The sequence below is a fragment of the Cervus elaphus genome, chromosome 9 (assembly GCF_910594005.1).
Source record: "Cervus elaphus chromosome 9, mCerEla1.1, whole genome shotgun sequence".
In the NCBI taxonomy this organism is placed as follows: Eukaryota; Metazoa; Chordata; class Mammalia; order Artiodactyla; family Cervidae; genus Cervus; species Cervus elaphus.
Window position 1 is genome coordinate 33738235 of NC_057823.1, and position 14020 is coordinate 33752254.

At 35.8% G+C, this 14020-nt stretch overlaps 1 protein-coding gene across 2 annotated transcripts in view; it reads right to left on the bottom strand.

Moving 5' to 3' along the window:
• SRFBP1 (serum response factor binding protein 1) overlaps positions 1 to 14020 on the bottom strand; it is a 62715-nt gene that overhangs the window by 14033 nt on the left and 34662 nt on the right. For both annotated transcript variants that reach the window (XM_043912277.1, XM_043912278.1), the window contains one exon: positions 12445 to 12516. In XM_043912277.1, the coding sequence (XP_043768212.1) occupies positions 12445 to 12516 (72 nt within the window). The remainder of the gene's footprint in view (positions 1 to 12444; positions 12517 to 14020) is intronic.

A 14020-nucleotide genomic window follows, 5' to 3' on the forward strand; every position in this document is an offset into this window, starting at 1 on the left:
CATCAGGGTCTTTTCAAATGAGTCAACTCTTCGCATGAGGTGGCCAAAGTATTGGAGTTTCAGCTTCAGCATCAGTCCTTCCAATGAACACACAGGACTGATCTCCTTCAGGATGGACTGGTTGGATCTCCTTGCAGTCCAAGGGACTCTCAAGAGTCTTCTCCAACACCACAGTTCAAAAGCATCAATTTTTTGGTGCTCAGCTTTCCTCACAGTCCAACTCTCACATCCATACATGGCCACTGGAAAAACCACAGCCTTGACTAGACGGACCTTTGTTGATAAAGTAATGTCTCTGCTTTTTAATATGCTGTCTAGGTTGGTCATAACTCTTCTTCCAAGGAATAAGTGTCTTTTAATTTCATGGCTGCAGTCACCATCTGCAGTGATTTTGGAGCCCAAAAAAATAAAGTCTGACACTGTTTCCACTCTCTCCCCATCTATTTCCCATGAAGTGATCGGACCAGATGCCATGATCTTAGTTTTCTGAATGTTGAGCTTTAAACCAACTTTTTCACTCTCCTCTTTCACTTTCATCAAGAGGATCTTTAGATCATCTTCACTTTCTGCCATAAGGGTGGTGTCATCTGCATATCTGAGGTTATTGATATTTCTCCTGGCAATCTTGATTCCAGCTTGTGCTTCATCCAGCCCAGCATTTCTCATGATGTATTCTGCATATAAGTTAAATAAGCAGGGTGACAATATACAGCCTTGACATACTCCTTTTCCTATTTGGAACCAGTCTGTTGTTCCATGTCCAGTTCTAACTGTTGCTTCCTGACCAGCATACAGGTTTCTCAAGAGGCAGGTCAGGTGGTCTGGTATGCTCATCTCTTTCAGAATTTCCCACAGTTTATTGTGATCCACACAGCTGAAGGCTTTCGCGTAGTCAATAAAGCAGAAATAGATGTTTTTCTGGAACTCTCTTGCTTTTTCGATGATCCAGTGGGTGTTGGCAATTTGATCTCTGGTTCCTCTGCCTTTTCTAAAACCAGCTTGAACATCTGGAAGTTCTCAGTTCACGTATTGCTGAAGCGTGGCTTGGAGAATTTTGAGCATTACTACTAGTGTGTGAGATGAGTGCAATTGTGTGGTAGTTTGAGCATTCTTTGGCATTGCCTTTCTTAGGGATTGGAATGAAAACTGACTTGTGATCCAATTTCAGTAAATTTTTTTTAATAAAAAAAAAAAAGAGAGCCCTAGAGTAAGATTTAAAATTGTACAATTACATATGACTTCTATTATGAAGAGTTATTCTTATTTGTTACATATCATTCTCTTTAACTATATTTTTATGCTGCAACCTTTGCAGTGGACTTATTGGGAAGAATACCAGGTTAATAAGAAGTGAGAGTGAGTAAAAAAGAGTCACTGTATTCCATAATTCTAGGGTTGGCACTCACATTAGTTGTCACAACTGGAGTTGTACAGTATATTGCTTACGCACCCAAATGTAAGCAGTGAATTCAAACAAAAACATTACGGCTTGAGTCAACAAGCTACACAGGTCTATAAAACTAAGTAGTTACTAATGAGGTATGATTATGTAACAGTAAGTAGAATTATGTATATCACAGCTTTAGGTTTGTGATTATATGCAATTTGTGTTTTTAAAGAAAACAGTTAATGATATCAGCAAATAAAATTTTTATTATTGTCCTGAAAGTACTTTGTTGATGAGTAGTTACTTTAAAATGAAGATATATAACGAATTCTCATTCTTTGTGCTTCCTAGTTTGACAGCTAGTGTGTGATGACAAGCCCTGGTGGCTCAGATGGTAAAGAATGCAATGTCAGAGACCCAGGTTCGATCCCTGGGTCAGGAAGAATCCCTTGGAGAAAGGAATGGCAACCCACTCCAGTATTCTTGCCTGGAGAATTTCATGGACAGAGGAGGCTGGCTTGTTGAGGCAGTGTCCATACTATGGCAGTGTCCACGTACTTAACAGTAGCTAGGAATAACACTACTCCATTGGTAGGAATACAATTCTGCTTAAAAAAGCATAAGGAGATGAATGGGTTTCTCTAATGGTTTCTCCATTGCCAATCCTTTTTAAGCTTTCAGGAAAAAAAAAAAAAAATGAAGGCAGAACATTATTTAAGAACCAAACTTCAGCAACCACCACCCTGATCAGTCAGCAGTCATAAATTTTAAGGTAAGACCCTCCACTAGTAAAAAGAATACAACTTGCTGAAGACTCAGATGATGGCTAGTGCTTTTCAGCAATGAAGTATTTTTAAATAAAGGTATGTACATTTTTTTAGACATAATGCTATTATATACTCCACAGTCTACAGTATAGTGCAAACATGACTTTTACATGCACTGGGAAACCAAAATTTTGTGTACTGTTTTATTGTGGTTATTTGCTTTACCAAGGTGGTCTGAAATTGAACACCCAGTATCCTCAATGTATGCTGGTAGTTCTTTGATTTGGAAAAAGTCTTAGATAAAAATATCAAATTTTATATACTATAGCAAACATTTAAATAAATTTATAAAATTCTCTAAGTAAAATATTGTCAAATTTAATACTTTAAACCTTTTTTTAACTTTGTTCTTAAGAAAGCAATTAGAAATCATTCATTTAGTGTTTTAAGTTGAAATTTTAACAAGAGATTAAAGAAGTAAACAGAATAGAGATCACAGATTTTATCAACAATTAAATTAACAGTATTGACTTGATTTCAAGACCACTTAGCCAGTTAGGAACAAGGGAGAACTCAAAGTCAGGTTTCTAAATTCAATCTGGTATTCTCAACAAGCTTTCTTCTAAACTACTTCAAATAACTTTCCTTTGTTTTGTGACCCAATTCCAAGCCACCCTCATATCTTTTTGTAAAGAAATTAAATATAAACATAAAAACAAAAAGAGGCTTATTAATCAACTGGACTAAGTTCATACCTTTAATAGTGTTTGGGGTCTGTGCTGGAATAAGAGATGTCTACATTTTCCTTAAAGCACTGAGGTTAAGTGTAGGAACTCACAAAAGTACAACAGTCCCTGAGATAAGGGACTTCTAATCCTTTATCTAACTTTACTTCTTTCCCATCCCTTTTCCTTCCTCACTTAAATTTCTCTCTCTTTATATTTACAGATATTTACACATAAATATATATAGCTAACAAAACATATACGCTAGCAAAGTAATGCTCAAAATTCTTCAAGCCAGGCTTCGACTGTACGTGAACCGTGAACTCCAGATGTTCAAGCTAGATTTAGAAAAGGCAGAGGAACCAGAGATCAAATTGCCAACATCCACTGGATCATCGAAAAAGCAAGAGACTTCTGGAAAAACATCTACTTCTGCTTTATTGACTATGCTAAAGCCTTTGACTGTATAGACCACAACAAACTGGAAAATTCTTCAAGAGATGGAAATACCAGACTGCCTTAGCCCTGCCTCCTGAGAAATCTGTATGCAGGTCAGGAAGCAACAGTTAGAACTGGACATGGAACAACAGACTGGTCCCAAATTGGGAAAGGAGTACAACAAGGCTATATATTGTCACCCTGCTTATTTAACTTATATGCAAAGTACATCATGCAAAATGCCAGGCTGGATGAAGCACAAGCTGGAATCAAGATTGCTGGGAGAAATATCAATAACCTCAGATATGCAGATGACACCACCCTTATGGCAGAAAAAGTGAAGAGGAACTAAAGATCCTCTTGATGAAAGTGAAAGAGGAGAGTGAAAAAGTTGACTTAAAGCTCAATATTCAAAAAAGTAAGATCAGGGCATCCAGTCCCATCACATCATAGCAAATAGATGGGGAAACAATGAAAATTGTGACAGACTTTATTTTTGGGGGCTCCAAAATCACTGCAGATGGTGACTGCAGCCATGAAATTAAAAGATGCTTGCTCCTTGGAAGAAAAGTTATGACTAACCTAGACAGCATATTAAAAAGCAGAGACATCACTTTGCCAACAAAGGTCCATCTAATCAAAGCTATGGTTTTTCCAGACATCATGTATGGATGTGAGAGTTGGACTATAAAGAAAGCTAAACACTGAAGAATTGATGCTTTTGAACTATGGTGTTGGCGAAGACTTGAGAGTCCCGTGGACTGCAAGGAGATCCAACCAGTCCATCCTAAAGGAAATCAGTCCTTAATATTCATCAGAAGGACTGATGCTGAAACTGAAACTCCAATACTTAGGCCACCTGATGTGAAAAACTGACTCATTTGAGAAGACCTTGATGCTGGGAAACAATGAGGGCGGGAGGAGAAGGGGACGACAGAGGATGAGATGGTTGGTTGGCATCACCAACTTGATGGACATGAGTTTGAGCAAGCTCTGGGTGTTGCTGATGGACAGGGAGGCCTGGTGTGCTGCAGTCCATGGGGTCTCAAAGAGTCAGATGTGACTCAACTGAATGACTGATATATAAGTATGCTCTATTATGCGAAGATGAAATCTTACACATAAGGATACAAATATCATCTCTTGAGGCTCACAATCTTCCACTTATTTAAAAGGTTAAAACAAATGCACAAATAACTAACCCAAAGCAGAACGTGATAAACTTGAGGAGAGACTGAAAATGTTGTGGAGGTTTACAGAAGAATTGAAATATAGTCAAACATCGTAAATTTAAATAAAGGTATTTTGAAGCTTAAAGGTCTAAGCAATCTTTATTAACAAATAGACATTTGTTAATCTCTCTTCCACACCTGCAAGAAACAGTCATCACAATATTGGGAGATATGCAGGAAACCACAACTTTCCTTATTTGAAGTTGACACAGTGTTTGCCTTGGAGCATTCTCAGGAAACTCTGGTTTTCACACACCTCCAGTTTCTTCCATTTCAAATAAATTAAATAAAAAATGGAAAACACCTCATCTTTGAATGGAAGAATTTTATTTTGGCATATGGGTGTTTCTGTGAACACAAAGTATTTGGTGCTCAACTTTGAAAAGAACTTTGAGAATGTACATGTAAATATAAACAAGAGTCTAAAAGTGGAAAAGCTCTCTTACATGCAATGTTCATTCCTTTGAAATGTTGTTGCCTTAGAGAAGAACTAACACCTATCTCTGCTCAAACTATTCTAAAAAACTGCAGAGGGAGGAAAACTCCCAAACTCAGTCTATGAGGCCATCATCATCCTGATATCAAAACCAGACAACGATATCACAGAAAAGGAAAATTACAGGCCAATATCACTGAAGAACATAGAGGCAAAAATCCTCAACAACGTTCTAACGGACAAAATCCAACAACACATTGAAAGGAAGAAACACCATTATCAAGCGGGGTTTACCACAGGGATGCAAGGATTCTTCAATATATGCAAATAAATCAAAGTGATACACCATATTAACAAACTGAAAAATAAAAACCCTATGATCATCTCAATAAACGCAGAGAAAGCTTCTGACAAAATTCAGCACCCATTTATAATAATAAAAAAACCTCTCCAGAAAATTTGCAGAATGAATTTTTTACCTCAACATAATAAAGGCCATACACAGCAAACCCACAGCAAACATTATTCTCAACAGTGAAAAACTGTTCTTCTAAGATAAGGAACACTTACCGCTATTATTCAGTATAGTTTTGGAAGTCCTAGCCACAGTAATTAGAGAAGAAAAAGAAATAAAAGGAATCCAGATTGGAAAACAAGTAAAACTCTCACTGTTTGCAGATGACATGATACTACACATAGAAAACCCTAAAAATACCACAAAATAACTACTAGAGTTAATCAATGAATTTAGTAGTCATAGCATATAAAATCAATACACAGAAATCCCATGCATTTCTATACACTACAATGAAAAATCAGAAAGATAAATTAAGGAAACAATCTCATTCACCATTGCAACAAAAAGAATAAAATACCTAGGAATAAACCATCCTAAAGAGACAAAAGACCTGTATGCAGAAAATTATAAGACACTGATAAAAGAAACCAATGACTACACAAACAGATGGAGAAATCTACCATGTTCCTAGATTGGAAGAATCAATATTATCAAAATGACTGTACTACCCAAGTTCAGTTTAGTTCAGTTGCTCAGTCATGTCCGACTCTTTGCAACCCCATGAATCGCAGCACGCCAGGCCTCCATGTCCATCACAAACTCCCGGAATCCACCCAAACTCATGTCCATGGAGTTGGTGATGCCATCCAGCCATCTCATCCTCTGTCGTCCCCTTCTCCTCCTGCCCCTAGTCCCTCCTAGCATCGGGGTCTTTTCCAATGAGTCAAATCTTTGCATGAGGTGGCCAAAGTACTGGAGTTTCAGCTTCAGCATCAATCCTTCCAATGAACACCCAGGAATGATTTCCTTCAGGATGGACTGGTTGGATCTCCTTGCAGTCCAAGGGACTCTCAAGAGTCTTCTCCAACACCACAGTTCAAAAGCATCAATTTTTCGGTGCTCAGCTTTCCTCACAGTCCAACTCTCACATCCATACATGGCCACTGGAAAAACCACAGCCTTGACTAGACGGACCTTTGTTGACAAAGTAATGTCTCTGCTTTTTAATATGCTGTCTAGGTTGGTCATAACTCTTCTTCCAAGGAGTAAGTGTCTTTTAATTTCATGGCTGCAGTCACCATCTGCAGTGATTTTGGAGCCCAAAAAAATAAAGTCTGACACTGTTTCCACTCTCTCCCCATCTATTTCCCATGAAGTGATCGGACCAGATGCCATGATCTTAGTTTTCTGAATGTTGAGCTTTAAACCAACTTTTTCACTCTCCTCTTTCACTTTCATCAAGAGGATCTTTAGATCATCTTCACTTTCTGCCATAAGGGTGGTGTCATCTGCATATCTGAGGTTATTGATATTTCTCCTGGCAATCTTGATTCCAGCTTGTGCTTCATCCAGCCCAGCATTTCTCATGATGTACTCTGCATATAAGTTAAATAAGCAGGGTGACAATATACAGCCTTGACATACTCCTTTTCCTATTTGGAACCAGTCTGTTGTTCCATGTCCAGGTCTAACTGTTGCTTCCTGACCTGCATACAGGTTTCTCAAGAGGCAGGTCAGGTGGTCTGGTATGCTCATCTCTTTCAGAATTTTCCACAGTTTATTGTGATCCACACAGTCGAAGGCTTTCGCGTAGTTAATAAAGCAGAAATAGATGTTTTTCTGGAACTCTCTTGCTTTTTCGATGATCCAGTGGGTGTTGGCAATTTGATCTCTGGTTCCTCTGCCTTTTCTAAAACCAGCTTGAACATCTGGAAGTTCTCAGTTCACGTATTGCTGAAGCCTGGCTTGGAGAATTTTGAGCATCACTTTATTAGCGTACTACCCAAAACAATCTACAAATCAATGCAATTCCTATCAAATTATCAATGGCATTTTCCACAGAACTAGAACAAAACATTTCACAATTTGCATGGAAACACAAAAGATGACAAACAGCCAAAGCAGTCATCAGAAAGAAAAGCCCAGCGGGAGGTGTCAGCTCCCTGGCCTCAGACTCCACTACAAAGCCGCAGTCACCTAAGACAGCATGGTACTGGCACAGAGCAGAAGTGTACCCCAATGAAGTAAGACCGAAATCCTAGGGATGAACTCATGGACACATGGGCACCTTATTCTTGACAAAGGAGGCAAAAATAAACAGTGGAGAAAAGAAAACCTCTTCAATAAGTGGTTCTGGGAAAACTGGTCAGCTACATGTGAAAGAATAAAATTAGAACACTTCCTAACAACACACACAAAAATAAACTCAAAATGGATTAAAGACTTAAATGTTAAGACCAGAAACTATAAAGCTCTTAGACGAAAACTTAGGCACTACTCTCTGACATAAATCACAGCAATATTCTCTCTGACCCACCTCCTTGATTAATGGAAATAAAAACAAAAATAAACAAATGAGACCTAATAAAACTTCAAAGCTTTTGCGCACCAAAGAAAGCCATAAACAACCCGAAAAGATAACTCTCAGAATGGGAGAAATTAACCGCAAATGAAGCAACTGACAAAGGATTAGTCTCCAAAATATATAAGCAGCTCATACAGCTCAATATAAAAAAAACTAACAACCCAATCAAAAATGGGCAGAAGACCTAAACAGACATTTCTCCACAAAGAAAATATAGAGATGGCTAATAAACACATGAAAAGATGCTCAACATCACTTATTATTAGAGAAATGCAAATCAAAACTACAATAAGGCATCACCTCACACCAGTCAGAATGGTCATCACCAAAAAATCTACAATCAATGCTGGAGACGATGTGGACAAAAGGGAATGCTCCTGCATTACGGGAAACAGTATGGACATTCCTTAAAAAACTATAAATAAATCTACCATATGTCCCAGCAAATCCATTACTGGGCATATACCCTGAGAAAAACACAATTCTAAAAGACACATGTATCCCAATGTTCACTGCAATAATATTTATAATAGCTAGGACATGGAAGCAAGCTAGATACCCATCGACAGATGAATGGGTAAAGATGTGGTACATAAATACAATGAAACATTCCTCAGCTATAAAAGGGAACAAATTTGAGTCAGTTGTAGTGAGGTGGATGAACCTAGAGCCTCTTATACGGAGTAAAGTAAACCAGAAAGAGAAAAACAAGTATCATATATTAACACATATATATGGAATCTAGAAAAATGGTACTGAAAAACCTAGTACAGAACAGACTTGTGTCCACACCTGTTGTCTTGTATATATATTGATATTGTCATGTGTATCATACTATTATGTGTAAAACAGTTAATGGAAATTGCTATAAATACAGGGAGCTCAACCTGGTGCTCTGTGATGACCTAGAGGGATGGGTTGGAGTGAGTGGAGGGAGGCTCAAGAGACAGGGTATATAAATACACAATGATGTGTTGGTTTCTGCCATAAGCAGCATGAATAGACTGTAATGTGCTGCTTATGGCAGAAACCAAAACATCATAGTAAAGCAATCTTCCATCAGTTAAAAATAAAAATCAAATTGACTAAAGGAACTCATACAGGTAGAAAGCTAGTAGCAGTACTTTTAACATTAACTCGACTTCAACTCTAGGTTTTTCCTAAAGATAGAAGTCAACACATTTATATTTGTATTTATTAAAAACATTTAGAAATCTAATAAGAAACAGTCCCTTTAGTTGAATCAGAAGAATTGTAGTTAACAAGCAAAGGGCTTAGAGTCCACATTTAGGAAACAGGAGATTTTTCTGTATTCATTAAACTGTTAAAATCCCATGATTCCAAAATGCTGTCTTACATATAGAGATGTATTCTATCCTTTTGTCCTAAAATTTCATTTTGCAGGCAGAGACTTTGGTTGTCTAAACCTTGGATCTAACATTTCCTACTGATTGACCACAGGTATATTTTGACCCTTCTGGGCCCACTGTCTCATCTGTTAAATGAGATCATTATCATCTTAATGAGAAAGCTAATGTATATAAAGTATCTAACAAGTCAGCTACCAGTAGATGTTAGCAAATATTAATTTGCTTCCTCTTATCCTTTAAAATAACTATGTTCTATTCCCTTCCTTTTTTCCATAGTGCCTGGCCAACTGTTCTGCATATAATTGACATTTGGACTTGAGAAATCCTTGAAATTCTGGCAATAATTGTCTGGAAATGTCACAGTTCTAGTGCCCAAACTCTATAGTTTTAAAATTCTCATACAAATATTAACTGGCTACTTAATCTTTCTAACCATTTCTGAATTTGGAAATGAAGATACTACTAGTATTACTACACACACATGTGCACACATGAATGTTTTCACTTGATATCAATGCTGTAAGATCAACTGAGATACTAACGTATATGGAAAAACGAAGCAAGCTCTAAGGAGTTACACAAATCAGCTTGTTCTGCTCTATTCTGATGGTTAGACAGCTTCAAATGTATAAGCTCTATGTAATAGCCTTATTACTACCTCTTTGGTCATCTAATTAACTTCCCTTCCTGTGGCAAACCGATCAGTCTTCTCTCCATGACACTCAGTTAATTTATTAACATGTTCTGATACAGAAGAACATTAATTCAATGGGAAGAATATCATAAACGAAACAAAACAGCAACAAAATAGGTGAAATCAAATAGCTCTGGAGGAATCTGAAACCATTCTTAAACAAGGCAATTTCCCTTGGCTCTAAATCCTCAAGGGTTCCATCAAGAACTATAAAACAGAACTGTCTTCCTTTGTCCTTCTCCACCTCCCTTTCCTTCCTTTCATTTGGAGGAAGGTACTGAAAGGGCAGAAATGTAATGAAATTTTTTTTTTTTTTGCTTGACAACATTCCAGTTTGATCCAAACTTTCTATGTGTTTATTATATATCTCATGACTATAAATCTAGTAATATGCAAATGAATTTTTGCTATTTAGAAAATATAAATGATAAGCAAATACAGACTCATTTCCCCATTTTTAGGATGACATTTCACACACTGGGAGGTTAAACAAAAGGCTGTAAATTAAATAAGATGCACTAAAGAAACCTGATTTTACAAACACTACACATGCATTAACTAGCAGTAACCTTCCAAGTGAAAACAATCAGACTGAAAAGTTAAAATAAAAAAGACAAAGACACATTATTTTTGATATTTTCAAGCTCAAATTAAAAAACAAGTGTCAAGCTTTAGTGCTGAAATTTAAATGGAAACATAATATTAGGCAACAAAAATAAATTGGTTTTTAATCCCATCATAAATTAAATATTACTGAGATATTTTTAGGGTGCAGCAACCAGAAAATGAAAAAAAAATTTTATTCTGGTAAAAACCTTAAATTATTATTTTTTTAAACTCTCAAGAGAAAACAAATATATTCTACCATATTTTTATACAATTACCACTATTCTAACTTAACATGTCAGTATTTTGTTAGAAACATACACACCAAGTAAAAAAGTATTACAGAACTAAATTTTTTTCATCTCTATGAATGAATGCTATGAAGTAAGAATATTTACTGTAGAATCAGGCAGAATCAAAATAAGGAAGCTGTAAAATCATGCTCCTGACTTTTTGGTGTTGCTTTCCTGACAAGGACCATAACAACAACAACAAATGTTCCCTCTCCTCAAACAGGCAACAATCTTTCATTTTCTGACCTTCTTACAATAAAATGTTTTAAAATTCTAATGTCTAATATCAATTAATTGCAGAGAAATGAGTACTAGTGTACATAAATGTAGAGTTAAGAGTCTTTTTTTCCCTTAAAGCTGTAGTAGGAAAACTGCCATTTATAGTTGTAGATTCCAACACATCTCTCCTAGTAATCAATAAAACAAGCAGGTAGGAAGTCAGTAAAGCTGTAAATCATCTGTACAACACCATCAATCAGTTTGACCTAAGTGACATTTACAGGACACTGATCTCAATATAATAATATTGTTTTCAAGTGCACATGAAATATTCACCAAGATAAGCCATATTCTGAACAAATAATGTAAATATTAAAGTTAAAAGAATAACAATCATAAAAACTATGCTCATGGATCATAAGGAAAACAAAAAGGTACCCCAAATCCTCTAATTGTTCAGAAATTAAACAATACCATCTAATTAAACCATAGGTTAAAAGTGAAATTTCAAAGGAAATTTAAACATTTTAAAATCAAAGAAAATAAAATACAACATATCATATTTATAAGATGTAGCTAAAGCAGTGCTTAGAGGGAATTTTACTGCACTAAATGTTTATATTAGGGAAAAAAAAAGAAATGTCTAAATTAGTAATTTAAGCTTCCAAATTAAGAAACCAGAGGAAAAAAAAAAAAAAAAGAAACCAGAGGAAAGAGCAAAGTAAACACAAATGCAAGAGGAAGAAATAATACAAATTAAAGCAAACGTGAATAAAAGTGAAAAGAGAAATTCAACAGTTACAAAAATCAATTAATTCAAAATCTGTTCCCTGGTGGAACTGTCATGTAGGCTTTAGCAAAGTGGGCAGAAATGAAAAAGAGGGAAAAGCAAGAATGAAGCTAGTGTAGCAAACGCAAGGGGCAGAAGATCTGGGTAAAAGTCCATGTAAGTAACTGTGAACATAACAGTGGTGTACTCTTAATTAGTTCACTTCTTACTTTCTGAGCTTCAGTTTCCTTACTTATAAAAGGGGATAGAAATAATTTCCATAGAATAAATGCAGAGATTAAATGTTTATAAAAACTAGTATTTGGAAAAAATAAAAAATCTTTGTTCTAAATAATAAGATTAACAGACTAATTGCAGTCTAGCACACAAATGCCACATTAACTTCAACATACCTTTTAAGGTCCCTGGAGGTGTGATATAAGAATAAGGTAAAATTCATTAATTATCATAAAAATATTTTTTGGTAGCAACAGTAGAGCTCAAATAGGAAAAATCATCATACACTAATAGTAACTGGTTTATTCAAGGAAAAAAAGTGAAAAGAAAAAATGAGGTCAAGAATACGGAACTATTCCCGAAAGAAATACAACTTACTGCAAAAGTACCTTTTTGCAGATTTTTTCAAAGTTGATATCTTCACCAAGAGCAGATTTAGTTACTACATCAGGTTTCAACTCCTGTAAAAGAATAAACTAATTTTAGTTATGAGCCTAATTTTAAACTGTCATTATACTATGAGTTGAATTTCTTCCTGTGTTTTGCTTTCAAGGATTCTGTTATTTAAAGAAATTATTACTTATTTTAATGATATTTCAGGACACTGGAAATTCTATCAATTTATAAAGAAAAGCCGATATTTACAGAGAAATACTTAATTTTAATCCTTGATTAAAAAAAATCTAAACCACAAATATTTTTCTACTCTGGAAAGGATTAATCTAGTTTTATTTTAGAAAACTAAGAAACATAGAAAAACAAAGAAAAGTAAATAAAATTACTGGCAATGTTTACATAATTATAATTTTATTATATATCCTTCTACAAGCTTCTTTCAGAGTTTGTTTAGTATGCATTCCACTAAGGAATTGTCAGTACCAAAATCAGACTGATTCTATTCTGTGCAATCGAAGATGGAGAAGCTCTATACAGTCAGGAAAAACAAGACCTGGAGCTAACTGTGGCTCAGATCATCAGCTCTTTATTATAAAATTCAGGCTCAAATTGAAGAAAGCAGGAAAAACCACAAGCTCATTTAGGTATGACCTAAATCAAATTGCTTATGATTATACAGTGGAGGTAATGAATAAATTCAAGGGACTAGATCTGGTAGACAGAATGTATGAAGAACTATGGACGGAGGTTCATAACATTGAACAGGAGGTGATGACCAAAATCATGCCCAAGAAAAAAAAATTCAAGAAGTCAAAGTGATTGTCTGAGGAGGCCTTACAAATAGCTGAGATAAGTGACCACTGTAAAGAAATAGAGGAAAACAATAAAATGGGAAAGACTAGGGGTCTCTTTAAGAAAACTGGAGATACCAAGGGAATATTTCATATAAAGATAGGCACATTAAAGGATAAAAATGGCAAGGGCCTAACAGAAGCAGAAGAGATTAAGAAAATGCAAAAATACACAGAAGAACTATACAAAAAACCTCTTAATGACCCAGATAACCACGATGATGTGGTCACTCACCTAGAGTCAGACATTCTGGAGTGTGAAGTCATGTGGGCCTTAGGAAGCATTACTATGAACAAGGATAGTGGAGGTGATGGAATTCCAGCTGATCTATTTCAAATCTTAAAAGATGATGCTGTTAAAGTGCTGCACTCATTATGCCAACAAATTTGGAAAACTCAACAATGGCCACAGGACTGGAAAAGGTCAGTTTTCATCCCAATTCCAAAGAAAGGCAATGCCAAAGAATGTTCAAATTACCGTACAATTGCACTCATTTCACATGACAGCAAGATTATGCTTTACATTCTTCAAACTAGGCATCAACAGTACGTGAACTGAGGACTTCCAGATGTACAAGCTGGATTTAGAAAAGGCAGAGGAACAAGAGATCAAATTGCCAAAATATGCTGAATCATAGAAAAAGCAAGGGAATTCCAAAAAAACCTTCTACTACTGCTTCACTGACTACGCTAAAGCCTTTGACTATGGATCACAACA